This window comes from Sminthopsis crassicaudata, chromosome 1, assembly GCF_048593235.1.
Source record: "Sminthopsis crassicaudata isolate SCR6 chromosome 1, ASM4859323v1, whole genome shotgun sequence".
Taxonomy (NCBI): Eukaryota; Metazoa; Chordata; class Mammalia; order Dasyuromorphia; family Dasyuridae; genus Sminthopsis; species Sminthopsis crassicaudata.
In genome coordinates this window covers 172,487,793-172,506,368 of record NC_133617.1, presented here as the reverse complement: position 1 = coordinate 172,506,368, position 18,576 = coordinate 172,487,793, and the positions used below count along the sequence as shown (strand labels likewise).

The 18,576-nt window shown below is 34.5% G+C and overlaps 1 protein-coding gene across 3 annotated transcripts in view; it reads right to left on the bottom strand.

Moving 5' to 3' along the window:
* LOC141544804 (N-acetyllactosaminide beta-1,6-N-acetylglucosaminyl-transferase-like) overlaps positions 1 to 18,576 on the bottom strand; it is a 176,407-nt gene that overhangs the window by 68,137 nt on the left and 89,694 nt on the right. The window contains exon 1 of one of the 3 annotated variants that reach the window (XM_074271391.1): positions 11,694 to 12,648. The exons of the other annotated variants lie outside the window; for them this stretch is intronic. Within the exon in view, the coding sequence (XP_074127492.1) occupies positions 11,694 to 12,609 (916 nt within the window). The 5' untranslated portion in view covers positions 12,610 to 12,648. Of the gene's footprint in view, positions 1 to 11,693; positions 12,649 to 18,576 lie in introns of those variants that run through there. 3 annotated transcript variants of the gene reach the window in all.

Sequence of the window (18,576 nt, the reverse complement as noted above, 5' to 3'; positions counted from 1 at the left end):
TCCTAGTGTTTGCAAAATGCTTTGTGAGTTCAAAAGTATAGAAATATAAAATATTATTATTATTGTTGTTGTTAAAATTGAATTTTGCATCAATTCAGTTTGATTGAAACATCCCTGGAATGTTCTTAGAACATTCCAAGGCCTCCTCAATGAGATTCACAGCCATTCAAAAGATAATACACACTAGAAAAACCAAGCATACAAAGATTGTTTCTTGACCAAATAATGGCATAGAAGTGGATCAATGGTCAATGGGGTATTATCTTAAGAAGAGACACTGGAAGCAAATTTAATTCTAGCGGGGTTTACAATTAAATTAGAAAAAGATGAGATAGATTATAGCTAGGAAATTTTAAAGTGATTTCCAGTCAAGTCAACAAGTATTTATTCAATACTTAAATGCTAGGTACCATGTTAAGCACTGAGACTAGAAATCTAGACAAAAAGACAGTCCCAGATCTCAAGGAGTTTTCATTCTAATGTACAAAGACAACATATAAAAGGAAGCTCAAAATGGGTGGAGAGAAATAGATGAAAATATAGTGGAGGTGGTGGTGGGATTAAGGAAAAAGACTGGTAGAGGATAGTTGAAAAAGTCAGAAGTGCAGCCTGAAGAGGAATGAATACAAGCACAGACTTTTCCCAGAAGCAAATAAAATTCCTTACATCTTTTTAACACTAGCGTTTTTATAGGAATACTATAATGTCGGGAGTCAACAACTCTTTTTTAAATGGGAGTTATGTATTATTGTAAATAAGTCATATCATATTCCCAATTACAAATTATTTGCAAAAAATGCATGATCTGAACAGGGAGTGGGCTGGCAAAGTTACAAAAATGAGGGATGATAGATGAATGGAACTCACACTGCTGTGGTACCCAGATAATGTGAAGAGACCTAAAGGAAGGCTCCCATGAGATATGTCCTTTTGTCAGAAGATTTAAGGGACAATGTGGATTAGATTATTCCAGAATGGGTAGTGATCATTCCATTAGAAGCGATTACCCACTGCCATGAGATCAGAGATACATTTAAGTGTTTGGAGGTTAAAAAAAATTACTAGCATAATCAATTTAACAAATGTTTATATAAGCACTTGCTATATGCCAGGCATTGGGCTAAGCACTTAAGAACTCCAAAGTTTTCAAAGACCTTATTTTGTACAGGATAGAATGGATATACTGTGCAAATATAGATGCTAATACAGAATTTCATTTGAAAAGAGTAGGGCAGTGTAAATCTAGTGCTCTGGTGGCCCATTGATTCACAACCTGAGAGGCTGGGGGGAACAAAAGGGTCCTTTTGGTATTAATAGGAGTCCTGTTTCCATAGTTCTTAGTTTCAGTTGAGAACAGTGGCTTATGTAATACAGAAGCTATTTGAGGCTCAATTTAGGAGTCAGAAACTACCACTTTTGAAAGAACTATATAATCCATTGAGAAACAAAATTCTCTAAGAGGGATTTCAAAAACAATGAACTTCTACATAGCTGGCAATGGAATAGTCTTAAAAAGAAAAAAAAAAGCTCAAGTTGAAGGTCCTTCCTATTGCTAAATTCAAGCTTTAAAAATTACCTTCTCTAAAGTATTGTAATTTCATCTGGGATTCTAATTGAAGGGGATGTTAGAAAGTACTTTTTCTTTAGGTTTCATTCCCCCCATGAAGTAGGTATCTGGTAGATTTCCTCTTTGAACATATAGTTCACCCTAGGGTTGGGTTAAGAGGGTGTGAATTTATGCTGAGTATTCCATTGAAAAAGTCTACAACCCCAGGAATTCAGGTTAAATAATAGGGTGGAATGTAAAAAGAAAGGGCCAATTTTTGGCAAGTTCAGAATACAATTTTGCCTTTTGGGCAAGAATAATTACACACAGCCTAGCTACATCCTCAAAGTACAGTGGGGTATTTTGGTAAGGTGAAGTGTGTGACAGTGAAAAATGACAATAATTGAATGCAAGTGCATCCATCCGAACCCAAAGTTTCAGAAACAAGGAATCATAGAATTTTATAGTCATAAAGAAGTGAAGAAGCCATCTAATCCAATGCCTTGTTTTCTATTGCAATGTACTTTTTCTTTTTCTTTTTACTTTTTCTGGATTTCTACCTAGATGGGCCAGCCAGTGATTTTTTGATATTGTAGAGGTCTAGTAGAAATGAAACTGAATTCATACATTCCATTTGAAATGAAAAACACTGGGCTCTTCGTAAATTATATAATATATATTTATTATAATCATATAGTAAATTATATGATTATAATAAAAACAAAATATATAATAGATTTATTATAAATTATGTTATATAATTTATAATAAGTTATTCAAACAAATCTCATTAAGAGATTTCCCATTCCCAGCATAGAATTTTATTACTCCATTTCCACTTTAAGGTGCTATAAAACTAATTTCAAAATCAGATCTCAAAAGGAAAAATAAATAAAGGTGGGTAGTCAAAACATTTGCAAGCTTAAAAGAAGAAGTAGAAGTGTTCATTTATGAGATCAAGGTAATTGCTTATGAGTAAAGCAGAACTGAATTAGCCCAAAAGAAATGAGATACGCAATTAGAGAAGTCATCCCAACTGATCACATAGATTATTTGTGTCCAACTTGTGGCAGAGCATTTCAAGCTTGTATTGCTTTGATCAGCCACAATTGGACACACTGCAACTAGATTCTAATAATGCAATGTAATTTTGATTGTCTTTGAGAATGAACAACCAATCAATTTCTATGGTAGGGAACACAAAACTTAGGTCAAAATTTTGCTTTTAAAAAAGAACTCAGTACTGGTAGGGGCAATTATTGAACTGCTGTTGTTGACTTTTGAAAAATTATAGAGAATAGAAGAGATGCCACATGACTGGCAAAAATAAGCAGTTGTGGTACTAATTTCCAAAAAAGTAAAGGTCAAACCTCCTAATTATGTATTTGTGTTAAATTATTGCCATGCTTCTTATTACACATTTCATTATCAAAATACTTTTTGTTTAGAGGAATACAGAGAGGCTTGGAGAGACTTACATCAACTGATGCTGAGTGAAACGAGCAGAACTAGGATATCATTATACACTTCAACAATGATACTGTGTGAGGATGTATTCTGATGGAAGTAGATATCTTCAACTTAGAGAAGAGCTAATCCATTTCCAATTGATAAATGATGGACAGAATCAGCTACCCCCTGAAAAGGAACACTGGGAAATGAATGTAAACTGAGCATTTTTGTTTTGTTTTGTTTTTCTTCCCAGATTATTTTTACCTTCTGAATACAATTCTTCCTTTGCAACAACAACAACAACAAAATTCAGTTCTGCACATATATATTGTACCTAGGATATACTATAAGATATTTAATATGTATGGGAATGCCTGCCATCTAGGGGAGGGGATGGAGGGAAGGAGGGGAAAAACTCGGAACAGAAGGGAGTACAAGGGACAATGTTGTAAAAAAAAAATTACCTATGTATATGTACTGTCAAAAATATTATAATTATAAAATTAATAAAAAAAAAGAAAAAATACTTTTTGTTTTTTGAGTAGTTGGATTTTGTGTAAATATTCTTGCCGCAGATGCAAAATAATATTCCTGAATTTACCATAAATTTGCCCTTTCTTCTTCAACTTGACCCTACTTCTTATTATTCAGTCATTTTCATTCCTGTCTTTATGACTCCTTTTAGGGTTTTCTTGGCCAAGATACTGGAGTGGTTTACCATATTTTTTTCCAGTACTGAAGAAACTAAGGAAAAGAAGGGCTAAGTGACTTGTCCAGTGTCACATAAGTTCATAAGTATCTGAGGTCAAATTCGAGGAGTATTCCCAAGTCAGGTCTTAGCTACTATTTAGGACAGTTCTAACCAAATTCTAGGATGTATTTTTCAAGGGATATTCTATGAAGAGTTAGAAAGAAAAATTGTGATTATGAATTCATCAAAGGTTGGTCATGCCAAACTATCATCATTTTCTGTTTTGATAGGGTGACTGGATTAAAAAGACTGCCATAAATATATAATATCCAGACTCAGAATGGCACTGCAAAAACTTTCATGATATCCTAGTGGATAATACGGACAGATTTAGGGTGGACATAAGCATAATTAGATAAATGAGTGGATTCAAAGGGGAGTAAATAATGTAGCTATGTAAATTCAATGGAAAATCTCTAGTAGGTTGTCTGTACAGGGGATCTGTTCCTGGTCTTAAGTCATCAAATTTTTATCCATGGCTTGGATAAAGGTGTAGATTGCATGTTTATCAAAAGACATTAGGGAATCTTAGCAAGGCTAAAATGATGAACTCAATCTATTAAGAACAAAGTTAAAAAAGACCAAGTAGTTTAATGGATTTTAAATCACCACCTTGATCTGGCAGTTAAAAATGCTAATTGAATCTTCATTGCAATTTAATAAGCACTTATAAAACACCTACTATGCTAGGTACTCAGGATACAAAGATGAAATGATACATTTCCTCCTTTCAAGGGGGCACACTATTAATGGGGATACAAAGAAGTATAACATAAATAAAATATGAGCTAAAAATGTCTATTTTATAAAATCTAGGGACAGAGAGGCTACCTTTAGCTAGAAGGATCAGGGAAGCCTGCCTGGAGAAAATGATTACTGAACTTGAAAGAAAAAGAAGAATTTCACTTGTCAGAATTGTTGATGAAGTGAGATGCAGACGAAGAATGCATTGCTTAAATACATAAAGGTTGAAGTAGACGGAATGAAATTCAACTTTGGTTGGAATTTGAAAACATGATAAGGAGAAATATAAAAGAAGCTTTTTTTATACTTTAAAGAAGTATAAAAAAGCTGGAATAATACTATAAGGATAGAAATATAATTGAGTCAATTAGTCATAGTTCACCCCACTAAAACTAACCAACAAGATATTCTTACCTTGATACCTTTATTTTGTTTGGGAGGGAAAAACAAAACAAAACATTTCTTGATTGATTCATTAGGGATATGAACCAGGCCTAGTTTTTTTCCTTTGAATCAGTCAAAGTGTCATGATTAGGTAGGGAAAGTCTTTGATCAATTTAGAAGCCTTTGAAAGCCCCTGGAAGAAATAGAGTGATATAACACAGGAGGTATATTTAGATTATTTGAAAAGACTTAGTCATAACCATTTTGAGTGGTTGTATAAAACTATCAAACTAGTTTACAATGAAGCATCAAACATCTGGCAGCCTAATGATGGAAGATAGTTCAGCTAAATCCCAAATGAGAACTCATTGTTGGGGATAGAAGGAAAATGAGGTGATAATAGACCAACTTCCTAGACTACTTTGGTAAATATTAGCATTCAGGAAAAAAGTAATTGTCTATCTAATTGATATTAATAATAATCAAAGGGGATAGTATATCATCTATTGCATTAGAAAGACATTTCTCTCCTTCCTCCCTCCCACCACTGTCATCAGAATTAACTCTACTCCTGAGAGATTTAGCAGCCTTGCTCTGCAGGCTCAATTTGCCCCATATGAGTGCAGATTGGGAGAGTAAATCTAGAGCAAGTACTGTTGTAGGATAAAAATAGATTCTGGAGGGCCCCAGTGTCAGGCTAAAGAATTTGGCTTTTATTCTATATGGGGCAACTTGGGGCCTGAAGTCAGGAAAACATATTTTCTTGAGTTCAAATCCTAAATGGATGGCCCAAGGCAAGTTACTTAACACAATTTGCTTTGGTTCCTTATCTAGATAATGAGCAAAGTGAAACAATCGGACAATAACATTTTCTTCCATAAGCAATAGGGAATCACTGAAGATTTTGAGCATGGAGATGACATAATCAGATCCATGCCTTGTGAAATAATATTTTGGCAGCTATATGAAAAGCACAATGAGTATGGTAAAGACTAGAAGTGGTGAAATTAATAAGAAAGTTGTTAGATTAATCCAGTAAAAGATGGTGAGGGCCTGCCTCCACTGGTCAGGTGGCTAACTAAGGAAATGAAGCCCCAAAAGAGTCACTAAGAGTTGGATACTACTAAAAAACAACTGAAAAACCACAAATTTTCAAGTAAGTTTAATTTATAGGATTTGGTTATAAATCCTTCATCTATTGAAGATTTGTATACAGAAAAAGCATCTAACTAGCTGATATGGAGAGAAATGTAATAGAAATCCTCCAAATAGTGTGTAATAAAGTATTGAACTAAAAGGAAAGGTGAGAGATATAAAGATGGCTGATCTTTATATGCCATAGCAGTGAATAAAATCTCTGAAGAGAAGTTTGTAGAGAGATGAGAGGCTTGAGGATAAAGACTCAGACAACATCCACATTTAACGTGGCAGGATGAAGATAAACCAATAAAGAAAACCAAAAAATTGATGGAGAATAAGGAGAGGGCCTTGTCAATAAAATCAGAAAAGAAGAAAGTATCTAGAAGAAGAGAATTGTGGGGAAATAATTCATCATTTAATATTTGTGAATATTATTTGAACCAATCTTTATGTGGTTAGATAGTGTTAAATACAGAATATGATATTGTATCCAAGTTATACTGTAACATATGTAAAATGTATGGGATTGCCTGTCATCTAGGGGATGGAGTAGAGGGAGGGAGGGGAGAATTTGGAAAAATGAATACAAGGGATAATGTTATTAAAAAATTACTCATGCATATGTACTGTCAAAAATTTTATAATTATAAAATTAATTTTAAAAAAAGTTAAAAAAAATACAGAATATGAGGTGGGTGTCATTGATACCCCAGAGACATTGCAGAAAACAGAGTAATGAATACTTAGATTCCACCCAAGTCTTATACTGTGTCCACTTAGGTCTTGTGTCCACCCTCTGCCCAATAGCTTGGGGTTTGGGCTTAGCTCAAATTTTATTGAATGTTTATACTTGCTGATATACATCTCAAGTAACTTATGTATGAGTGGGTCAGTCAGCTTGTACCCCAATTTAAATTCAATATAATATAAATCTCACAGAAACTTTGGAGATAGCTACCTTTTTTTCCCCCCAGCTCTCTCCTCTGTCAAATGACTTAATAAGATTCTTCCTTAATTTTTTTTAGGTTTTGGGTTTTGTTCTTAACCAATAGGATTTAGAAAAATGTTCCAAAAAGGTTAAGAACAAGAATTAAGAAAAGGCCACTGAATTTAGAAATTAAGACAATCATTGGTGACTTTGAATAGTGCTGTTTTAGTAGAATAGTGGCCTGATAACAAAGAGTAATTAAATCAAAAGAAAGTAAAGGAAGGCAGTGAAGACAGATTATTCTTGATCTTATTAATAGAAAAAAAATTTGGGTTAAATTAATAGAAGCATAGCATTTATATAAAAACTATGATGATCCTGGTGTTCTCTGACCTGAATGGACCACATATGAATTATTATTTTCAATTTAGGGTACCTAATTTTAAAAAGGAATTTATACATGATAGGTAACATAAGTTTATTTCCTTTAGAAATATTGTGCTTTTTTCACTTATTTATCAATTATGAGCTAAAATATGTCCAAAGAACATTGAACAGAATGGCAAGGGGACTGAAAACTATGTATATGTATATATATGTACTTAGGCACCTAAGCAGTTAAGTGATGTGGTAGATAGAGCACTGGACTCAGAGTTAAGAAGATTTCAGTTCAAATTTTAACTCTGACATTTATTAGCTGTGTAATCCTGTATCACCTAATCTCTGCCTCAATTTCCCTAATTTTAAAATGGGAATAATAGCACTTGCCTTTCAGGTTTTAAGGCTGTCAGGATCCAAGATCACCTTTCTCTCTCTCTCTCTCTCTCTCTCTCTCTCTCTCTCTCTCTCTCTCTCTCTCTCTCTCTCTCTCTCTCTCTCCTCTCTTCCTCTCTCTCTCTTCTCTCTCTCTCCTCTCTCTCTCTCTCCTCTCTCTTCTCTCTCTCTCTCTCTCTCTCTCTCTCTTCTCTCTCTCTTCTCTCTCTCTCTCTCCTCTCTCTCTCTCTCTCTCTCTCTCTCTCTCTCTCTCTCTCTCTCTCTCTCTCTCTCTCTCTCTCCTCTCTCTCTCTTCTCTCTCTATCTCATCTGGTTTCTCGGTTCAGGCTCTTCCTTCTCTCTCTCTCATCTCTCTCTCTCTCACTCTCTCTCACTATTATCTATCTGGTTCTCAGAGTTTCTGCCCACACTCTAGATGAATATGCTGCAATTAAATCACAGAACTGATGGTCTTTGAGCTTAGGCAAGGACCAACAGGCCCAGACATGAAGTCTTATTGTGAATGGACTTTTTGTTACTTGACATCTTGCCTTACTGTTGCTGTTGTGCCTAAACACTATTTCTGTATTCACTGTTGGATTCTTTATCTAGCCCCAAATATATAAATCAAGGTTTAGCCCCACTGTCTCAGATCTCCTTTTTGAGGAGGCCTCAATATATGAATCTAATTTTTTTTGCCTAATGGGATAAAGAAAGCTTTTTGCTTTTAACCTGTATAATCTCTTTGCTATTTTTGGAGTTAACAGTGGTTACAAAACCTCTGTGACTCCCTGGTTATTTGTTACCAGAGTTGACAGGATCAAATGAGATAATGTTTTTAAAGGATTGAGCATAATATCTCTAATATGGCAAATATTTAGCAAATACTTTCTTCTTGTTTGACACTGTGTAAATCACTTAACTCAACCTCAGTTTCCTTATCTGTTAAAATGAAAATAATAATAGCATCTCCATTATAGGATTGTTTTAAACACCAAATGAGATAATATATGTAAAATGCCCTATAAGTTTAAAAACACTATACATATGTTTAATATTATATTAGGATCATTTTTATGGAAATTATTCCATTTGGCATGTAAAAATAAAAGATTTGGGGGAGGATGGTAGAAGAAAAAAGACTTATCTGTCTTCAAAGGCTATCATTTGGAAGAGAGCTTAGGTTTATTTGTCACAGAACCCAGAGTATAGGTCTACAAGCAACAGGCAGAAGATGTAGAGAGAGAGATTTCAGGCTTAATGAAAGGAAAAACAATTAATGGTGTCCAAAATGTAATGGATTGTTTGGGAAGTGGTTGCTTCTGTCTGTCTCAGTAGAGGTGTTCAAGCAGAGATCAGATGAACACCTGTTAAGAAGCTATCAAAAGGATTCAGTTTCAGGTTTAGGTTACATTAAATGACCTCATAATACCTTCTTATTCTGAGATGCCATCCTTCTATTAAAGTCTGAATCTTTGACCCATGATCCAGAAAATAGCCCTACATAATTCCCTATAAATTCTTTAGGGGTTTGATGAGGAAGGGCTTAAAGCGAGCTGCCCTGTTTTCTCCCATCCTTATAAATACGCCAAGTAAGATGGCACATGGTTGCTCTGCTTAAGCTTCTCTTGTTATGCGTGGGTGTGTTGCCATGGCACCTGCAATTGGCTCCCCCTCTTCTCTAACAAGTCCCTGCATCTTTCCAGAACTGCCATAAGCCAAAGGATAAGAAACTCTTATTGAAGAATGATTTTTTCTATCATTTAGCTCAATTCCTGGCATATAGCAGGCATTTAATAAATGATTGGCCATGGACAAGGAGAGAAAAGACATTTTTCTGCCCACATTTAGGGAGTGCATGCTCCCTGACGCTAGAGAAGACAGTCTAGTCCTTAAGGACATAAACTAATAAAAGCAGCTTAACCTGTATACAGATAGAGTGAGAGAACATGATGTATGCAATCAAGAGTTTTGTTCTGGAATAATCAGATGCATTTGGATTTTTTTTTAAATTTCAGATTATCTCCTTGCATCATTTGAAAAAATAAGTACCAACATTTTCTCCCATTGCAGGCAGGGGTATGGGGGACAGTGTCAAATTTATCTGATGATTATTAAGGGGGAAAGGAATGCTAACAGTCTGTCTGACATTAAGGATTTTTTGGCTTCTGAGAGAGGAAAGAAAGGATACTATTTATTTTAATAAAATGTTTGCAAAATAGACATTTAGTATAGAGTGAGAGAATGGGTTTGCAGAAAAAATTATTTTCTATGTAGTCCAACATTAAAAATAGAAGAACTGATATGATTAAAGATATTCTGTTAATGAAGGGAAGACTTGGAACTGTGCCTCAGCTGGCTTGAATCCTACGGTATGATACTGTCATCCATCTACTGGCCAAGTGGAAGAAAAAACTGGAACACTTGCGGTTAAAGATCAATTTATGTGTAACTTGATACAGCATTTGAGAAAGGACATATATAAAACTAGAGATGCTGCTGGTGGTTATTTTTTCATTTGGCCTTTCTTTCAGCCTGCATAATTCAGATCTATAATAAATGTTTGTCTTTTTGAATTAAATTGAAATTCTATTAGTTGGATGAACTCTATCCTTTCTGGCAAAAGAATCTGCAAATATTTGACAAAAGCAAGACTGCTGAAAAGTTAAGTCAACAAGTATTTATTAAGTACCTACTATATGCTAAACACTGCTTTGTTGGCATACACACACCTTTCAAAACAAACCAAAAAACAAAGAAACAAAAGTTCCTGTTTTCAAGCAGCTCATAATCTAATGGAGCAGACAAAAAGGACACAAAATTTATACAGAATAAATTGAGATAAATAAGAAGAGGTTGTTGACAGATGAATGGGAAAGAAGGGGATGGGATCAGGAGCAACAGTTTATGAAACAACTGTGTTAAATGAAAAAGGGTCCTGGATGAAGATTTAATGTGATAAGCAAGCTGGTACCAGACTGATGTTAAATCATAATTTTCCTGCCTCCCATAGATGAGGGATAGATAGACAATGGTTTGGAATGTTACATACATACATCCATAGTCAAACTAGATCATTGGATGGAGATAGTTTTGTTTAACATTTGTTATTATTATAAGAGCAGCTGAGTGTTTGGGAAATGGTGTATTACTGTGTTCAAAAAAGCATCAAAAATTTTAAAAAAGCCACATAAGTACAGAACAACCTGTGAATCAAGCATCTTGTGTTTTAGAAAGAGCAGTCAAACAGAACATTTAAGGTCCTGTATCACACCTTCAATTCAATCCTGAGCTTTTCCAGGTGGTGCAATAGATAAAACAATGAGCCTGGAATTAAGAAGACGAATTTAAATCAACCTCACTTACAAGTTATGTCATCTTGATTGGTCAACCTCTATTTCTTTAATTGTAACATGAGGATTCTCACAGTGTTGATGTGAGAATCAAATGAAATAACATTTGTAAAAACATTGGTTGCCTTAGCACATATTAGGCACTTTTTATTAATTCTTCTTCTCCCTCCTTTCCAATACTAAATAAAGGTCAGTTTTCTCTGTTACTAAAGTTGGTAGTTCAGCTGGATCCTTCCTGATTTTCTTATCTACTGAGACTTAAATAAGTTCCTTCTTTCAAAGAGCAATTCTCTTTGGTTAGGAGAAGAGGAAAGTCATTTATGGGAAACTCCCAGAAGCCTCTTATCTATCTTAAATAAAAAGCTTCATTACTTTGATTCAAGGAGACTTGCTGAGGGAAGTACAATTTAGTCCACAATGGTTTTTTTGAATAGCGCTTTCCTTTATTAGGTAGAATATTAGAAATTCTACAGTCTTTTATAACAAAACCCACTATTTCAAATTATGCTCATGAAATATTAGTTAGGAATCTGAATGGAATGAAATTATGTTCCATTTCTGACAGGAGGGAGAAAAATCAGTTCTTCAAAAGATCTCTTTAGCACACTATCTTGTTAGCAGGAATTAAATAGATACACATACCTGGAATCCTATTGAGTGTCACCCAGAAATGCTCATCAGGACTGTAGGTGTCCTTAGACCATTGTAGTAAATCAATGGCTCGTTGATCTTGGAGAACAAAACTGATAAACTCCCTTGTAAGGGCAACATAGGCAGAGCCAAAATAAACGGTCAGATTGTGAGGAGGTGGGGTTTTTAATGCTTTGGTGTTTATTACATAAGATGCCTCTGTACTGAGATGCTCTCTGTGAATATATTTTGTCCTTTCAATAGCATGTGCAGGAGGCAGCACCCCTGGGGTGATATTTTTCCCTTTAAATCCTTTCAAATGCTGGATTATTTCCTTGTTAGTTTTCAGAGGAAAATCTTGCCCACAAGTGTTGATGAGGTACTTCCACTGAACCTTAGAGGCTCCAAGGTCTTTCATGCAATTCAGGTCAGCTTGGAGCCTGGATATTCCACCATAGACTATTGGCTCCATCTTGGAGGCAAGAAAAGCATTGGGGAAGCAGCTCACCAATCTCCCCACAGCATCTTTAAACTCAACAGTTGATTTCTCATCCACGTGAACACAGTAAACATTTTGGGGCATGTAAATAGCCCTGAAGAGTCTCTCAAAGGTTTCAAAATCTTTATGGATGACCATTGCATAGGCCAAAGGAAACTCAGCCTCCTCTTCTGAAAGAGCAGTTGTTATATAGTGACTTTGAAGTAAGTATTCCCTACAAGATTTTCCAGATATCGTTAGTGTGTTTTCCCATAGGAAAGATGTTTTCCCTTCGATAAATGAATTGCAGACTTTAGCTAGAACCAAAGTATTTGTTATATTTAGCCTCTGAAGGCTTTGGTCGCTATATAAATTAAACATGTAGAACAGAATAAAAAGAACTACAGTAAAAATAGGAACTACAAAAAGATAATGCATCAATGAAGGCATGTTTCAAAGGCAGTCAAAATCATGAAGTGCTTGCCGCAAACTTACTTTTCCATCAGAGTTGGTATTTTAGTCCGAACAGCTGCCTCTTCTGCCCAGGAGGACGCAGAATGCTCACTTTCCATTTCATTCACCGTGCCTGGCTGCTGTTTCCCTTCCCGAACTGACATTAGGAACCGTTTCCTCTTTCTTCTGCCTCTTTCAAGCCTTCTTTGTCTAAATCCCGGTAGCAGGTTGCTTAAGCCCAGCCTGTTTTCCCCTGGCTCTCGGTTTGCATCTACAAGCTCTTTTCCCGTAGGTAGGAGCAACTTTGAACTGCCAGGGCCCGTTTTCCTTTCCAGATTCCGCTTCTCGAGTATTTTTCTTTCGCTATTATCCTTTTTTTTTTTTTTTTTTTTTTTAAGGAAGGGGGAGTGGGGGAGACTACCTTTTAGGGAATTAGCATAGTGAAAGCCCAAATCTTAATGCGGAGTTTTGGCAAGCAAGCCCATTTCCTGCTAATCATTGAACAGGCTGTAGCATTTCTTCCCCCCACCTCCTTCCCCAACCTCTCACAGTGCTGCCATAACATATAACTTATCTTCTCTCATGTCGTCGCACAGGCAAGCCAACAATTGCACAGACAAGCAGCTCACATTTTAGAGTATGAGCCAGTTTTCATTTGTGGCTGTTACAAACTTTCTCTAAAGGATTTGTAAAAGGAAAACAGAACCACCACCAAGATAAAACTACAAAATCTTCATTTAAATATTTTCTTTCCCTCTCCTGAACTGAAATAAGAATACCACCAATTAAGGGGCTATAGAATAGACCTGAGCCTAATTTGCTTATGTTGACTAGAAAATTAATTCATGTTTCTGGTAATTTTTGTGGAAAAGCTCCCCTTGATTCTAAAAGGTTACTGATATTGCCACACAATGGGTACTTAATAAATTCTGAATTTAGACTGAGTACCTTATTTTGCCGAAATATTAGGTGGGTTTTTTTCCCCCAAAGGTATTTAAAGACCAACCTTTTTTGCTTTTTTCAAAAGGCAGTTTCCTTTAAGAGAAGAGAGCCAGTCTCTAAGGAAAATGTGTGTTGAAATTATGGCAGCTAGGTGACACAATGAATAAAGTGCTAGGTCTAGAGTGAAGAAGATAGGAGTTCAAATCCAACCTCAAAATGTAATTAGTATATGGCTCTGGCAAATGCACTCAACTTCTGTTAGCCTCAGTTTCCTCAACTGTAAAATGGGGATCTACCTTGCAGGATTGTTGTGAGAATTAAATGATATAATATTTGTAAAATGCTTAGTACAGAGCCTAGGTGCTATATAAATGTTATTCCCTTCCCAGCTTTCAAAATCATTCCTCTACCATGTGCTGGCTGTGTATCCTGGGAGAAGTTATTTACCTTCTTTAAGGGAATATATGTGTCAGAGCAGGTATCTTCTTTATCAATGAAATGTCATGTTTGGTTTAGGAAAAAAAAAAAAACTTTTTATAACAAAGTTCATGTGACTTGCAACTGAACTTCTCTTTTTTACTGTTTCCCTCTTTCTTATCTGAGATAACCACTCAGTATCTTCACACACTTTGATTTTTGATCTTCAGGCTGGGTAGAATTATTTATCCCCAAATGGAAACCTTTCCACTTACAAAATATCCCTAATGCTCTTCTTCCCCCCTTTTAAACCTCATTCTCTGCACTTTCCTTTAATAATAAATGATGCACTGATTCTATATTGTCTTTGTGTTTTATAAGATTAAGAAAGGAAACAAAATACATGTCAATTCTTATGGCATAGGAGAAAATGGGGTATAATATGTAATTTTGGTCATCCATATTCCATTAAAATATGTAAATGATATCTTCCATTCTGTTGGAAATTAATTTATTGGAGAAAGCCCAATATTGCACTGTATTATATCAGTTTAAAGTAGAAAAGATACTTGTAGACATTACTTTTATAAATAAGATCAGAGTATCTTGTAGGATCTTAGATTTTAGAACTAGAAAACCCTCAGACTTCATCTAACCCAAGCCTTTCCTTTTACATATGAGGAAACTGAGTGGCTTCCCAAGGTGTAAGTAGCAAAACTAGAGAAAAGTTTGGATTTTTTTTTTTTTGAAAACTTGAATTTTCCACAAGTTTGGGTTTGTGTGTTTGTTTGTTTGTTTGTTTTGAAAACTTGAATTTTCCAAATTATCAGTCTATTTAGAGTAAGTTCATTGTAGAGAGGTGATGTGAAATTTAACCAGATCTCATACCATGGTTCAAATTAGTAATCATCAAAATTATTTGATATGCATTAAAGAATAGAAAAGTTGATTAGAACAAAATTTATTTGGAAGAACAAAAGGTCAAGCATATCAAGGGAATTAATGAAAAAAATGCAAAGAAAGGTGTCCTAACTGTATCAGATCTAAAATTATATTATAAAGCAGCAGTTATCAAAACCATTTGGTACAGGCTAAGAAAGAGAGTGGTGGATCAATGAAATAAGTTAGATACATAAGACATAATGCTCAATGTAGCATTCTACTATTTGATAAGTTAAAAGACTCCAGCTTCTGGAATAAAACTCATTATCTGACAAAAATTGCTGGGAAAACTGGCAAATAATATTTCAGAAACTAGGTATAGATTAACACTACACACATTTTACCATAAATAAAATAAAAATGGGTTCATGATTTAGATATAAAGGGTGATATATAAATTAGGAGAGTAAGGCATAGTTTATCTTTCAGATTTTTGGAGAAGGGAGGAATTTATGACCAAACAAACAAACAAAAAAACCAAACCTGAAGAACATTATAAAACTCGATATTAAATTAAAAAGACTTTGCACTAACAATGTACCCAGGATTATAAAGGAAGAAGAAAGCTGGTAAACAATTTTTTTACAGCCAGTATTTCTGATGAAGGCCTCATTCCTAAAATATATGGAGAACTGACTCAAGTTTATAAGAATATAAGTCATTACTGGGCTTATATCCCAAAGAGATCTTGAAGAAGGGAAAGAGACCTGTATGTGCAAAAATGTTTGTGGCAGCCTTCTTTGTAGTGGCCAGAAACTGGAAACTGAGTGGATGCCCATATGAATGTTATGGAATATTATTGTTCTGTAAGAAATGGCCAACAGAATGATTTCAGAAAGGCCTGGAGAGACTTACACGAACTGATGCTGAGTGAAATGAGCAGGACCAGGAGATCATTATATACTTCAACAACAAAACTATATGATGATCTATTTTGATGGACGTGGCCATCTTCAACAACGAGATGAACCAAATCAGTTCCAATAGAGTAGTAATGAACTGAACCAGTTACACCCAGTGAAAGAACTCTGGGAGATGACTATGAACCACCACATAGAATTCTCAATACCTCTATTTTTGTCCGCCTGCATTTTTGATTTCCTTCACAGGCTAATGGTACACTATTTCAAAAGCCGATTCTTTTTGTATAGCAAAATAACTGTTTGGACATATGTATATATATTGCATACTTTAACATATGTAATATGTATTGGTCAACCTGCCATCTGGGGGAGGGAGATGGGAGGGAAAGAGGGGAAAACTGGAGCAAAAGGCTTGGCAATTGTCAGTGCTATAAAATTACCCATGAATATATCTTGTAAATAAAAAGCTATAATAATTTAAAAAAAAAGAATATAAGTCATTCCCCAATTGATTAATGGTCAAAGGATATGAGCAATTTTCAGATGAAGAAACTAGTCACTTCTAATGATATGAAACAGTGCTCTAAATCACTATGGAATAGAAAAATGCAAATTAAAACAACCCTGAGATACCACTTCACAGCTATCAGATTGGCTAAGATGACAGGCAAATATAATGATAAATGTTGGAGAAGATGTGGAGAAACTAGAACATTAATGTATTTTTCATGGAGTTGTGAACTGATCTAGCCTTTCTGGAGAGCAATTTGCAATTGTGCTTAAATCTTTGCATAATTTTTGATATAGCAGTGTCACTATTGGGTCTCTTCCAAAAAAAAAGAGATCTGATATCTCAGAGATCAGAGAATTAGAAAAGAGAGAAAAGGACTTACATGTACAAAAATCTTTGTAGCAGCTCTTTTTGTGGTGACAAGAAATTGGAAAGTGAGCGGATGCCCATCAAAGGGGAATCCTGAATAAGCTGTGGCATATGAATATAATGGATTATTATTGTGCTATAAGAAATGAGGCACCGTCTGATTTTAGAAAAAATTGGAAAGACTTACATGGACTGATACTAAGTAAAGTGAGTAGAGCCAGGACAACATTGTGCACAGTTACAGTAAAATTATGTCATGATCAACTATGATAGATTTAGTTCTTCTAAGCAATACAGTGTATTCCAAGACAATTCCAATAGACTTGAGATAGAAAATGCCATCCATGTTCAGTGAGAGAACTGTGAAGACCAAATGCAGATCGAAGCGCATTATTTTCATTTTTTTCTTATGGTTTTCACATGATTAATATGAAAATATATTTAAAATGATTGTACATGCATAATCTATATAAGATTTCTTGCTGTCTTGAAGGGAGGGTGGTAAAGGAGAGAAGTAGAAAAAAATTGGAACTCATAATCTTACAAAAATGAATGTTGAAAACTATCTTTACACATAATTAGAAAAATAATGTATTATTGAAATTAAAAAATGAAAACTTGATTAGTCAAACAAATTAGGTACACAAGACTCCACAACAATCATACCTAGTAGCCAAGAACTCTAAACAAGTAAAAAACAAGAAGCAGTGAGAAAACTGGAAGATGGATGTACAGAAATTAGATTTAAAGAAATTGTTAATCCATATTAACTCCATCCATCCATAATATCCATATGTGACATTAGATACAAAATATCATATCATTAACAAATTTGAATAAGGAAGGGAATACCTTATACTACTATAGGTGAAGACAATTCTTTGACCAAAGGATAGATAATATAGAAGATAGCAAATGAGCTTTTTTGATTACATACAATTAAAATTTTTTTGCACAAAAAATTGATGCTTTTAGAATGTAAAGGGAATTAGTGAATTAGAGGAAAAACATTCAGCAAATTTCTCTGGCAAAAGTCTTATAATAAATTAATCTAAGGAATTGATAAATATATAATAACAAGAACCATTTCCTAAAGATAAATGGTCAGAGGATATGAACACAGACCTCTTTTTAAAAATTTTATTTAAAATGTAAATGAAAGACAGAAAAAGGAAAAAAACAAAAAACAAACATAACATTATCATGTGCCCAGCACATTGAGTAGGATTCAACACATGTAATAATAAGTTTGCATTTCAAGAAAGCATATATAATAATAGGAAACACTGTATTCATAATTGTCCATTTTTTCTTTGCTTCCTTGGGGGTCCTGCGCACTTTTTATATACTTCACTTATATACATGTTTAGATATGGCCAATATATGAATTCATTATGGTTGACTATATGTGTTTGTTCTAAGGGAAAGCTTTTATTTTTATTTGTGTGTGGAATGGAAGCAGCTATGGGAAAGTTCATCTGTAGGGGAAATAGTGATAGTGATACTATTAAAAAAAAAAAAAAAGAAGAAGAAAGAGAGACATCAACACAGAGGAGAATAAAAAGAAGTCCAGAAGAGGGCACAGAAAAGCAGGGTAGTGTTGGAATCACCAAGTTAAATTTAAGATATACTTTAAAATTCATACCGTATACAAAGATTCACAGTATCCAGTCCATCTTTGCAAAGAAAATTTCTTTAACAAGTTAACAATAATAAAAATCAAATTTAAAAAATGAAAGCAAAATAACTTTCTTAATTACCTTCTTTAAATTATCTTTAAATTAAATCTGACCAGTCTTTATCCTCCCTAGGCTGCATTGCTAACTCATTTTTTTTTTTTTTTTTTTAGGACCTTCTCTACTAAGCTCTCGTTCAGTAGAGATATCACCTTTCCTTTTCAGCTAGCTTTAGATGTTGTCT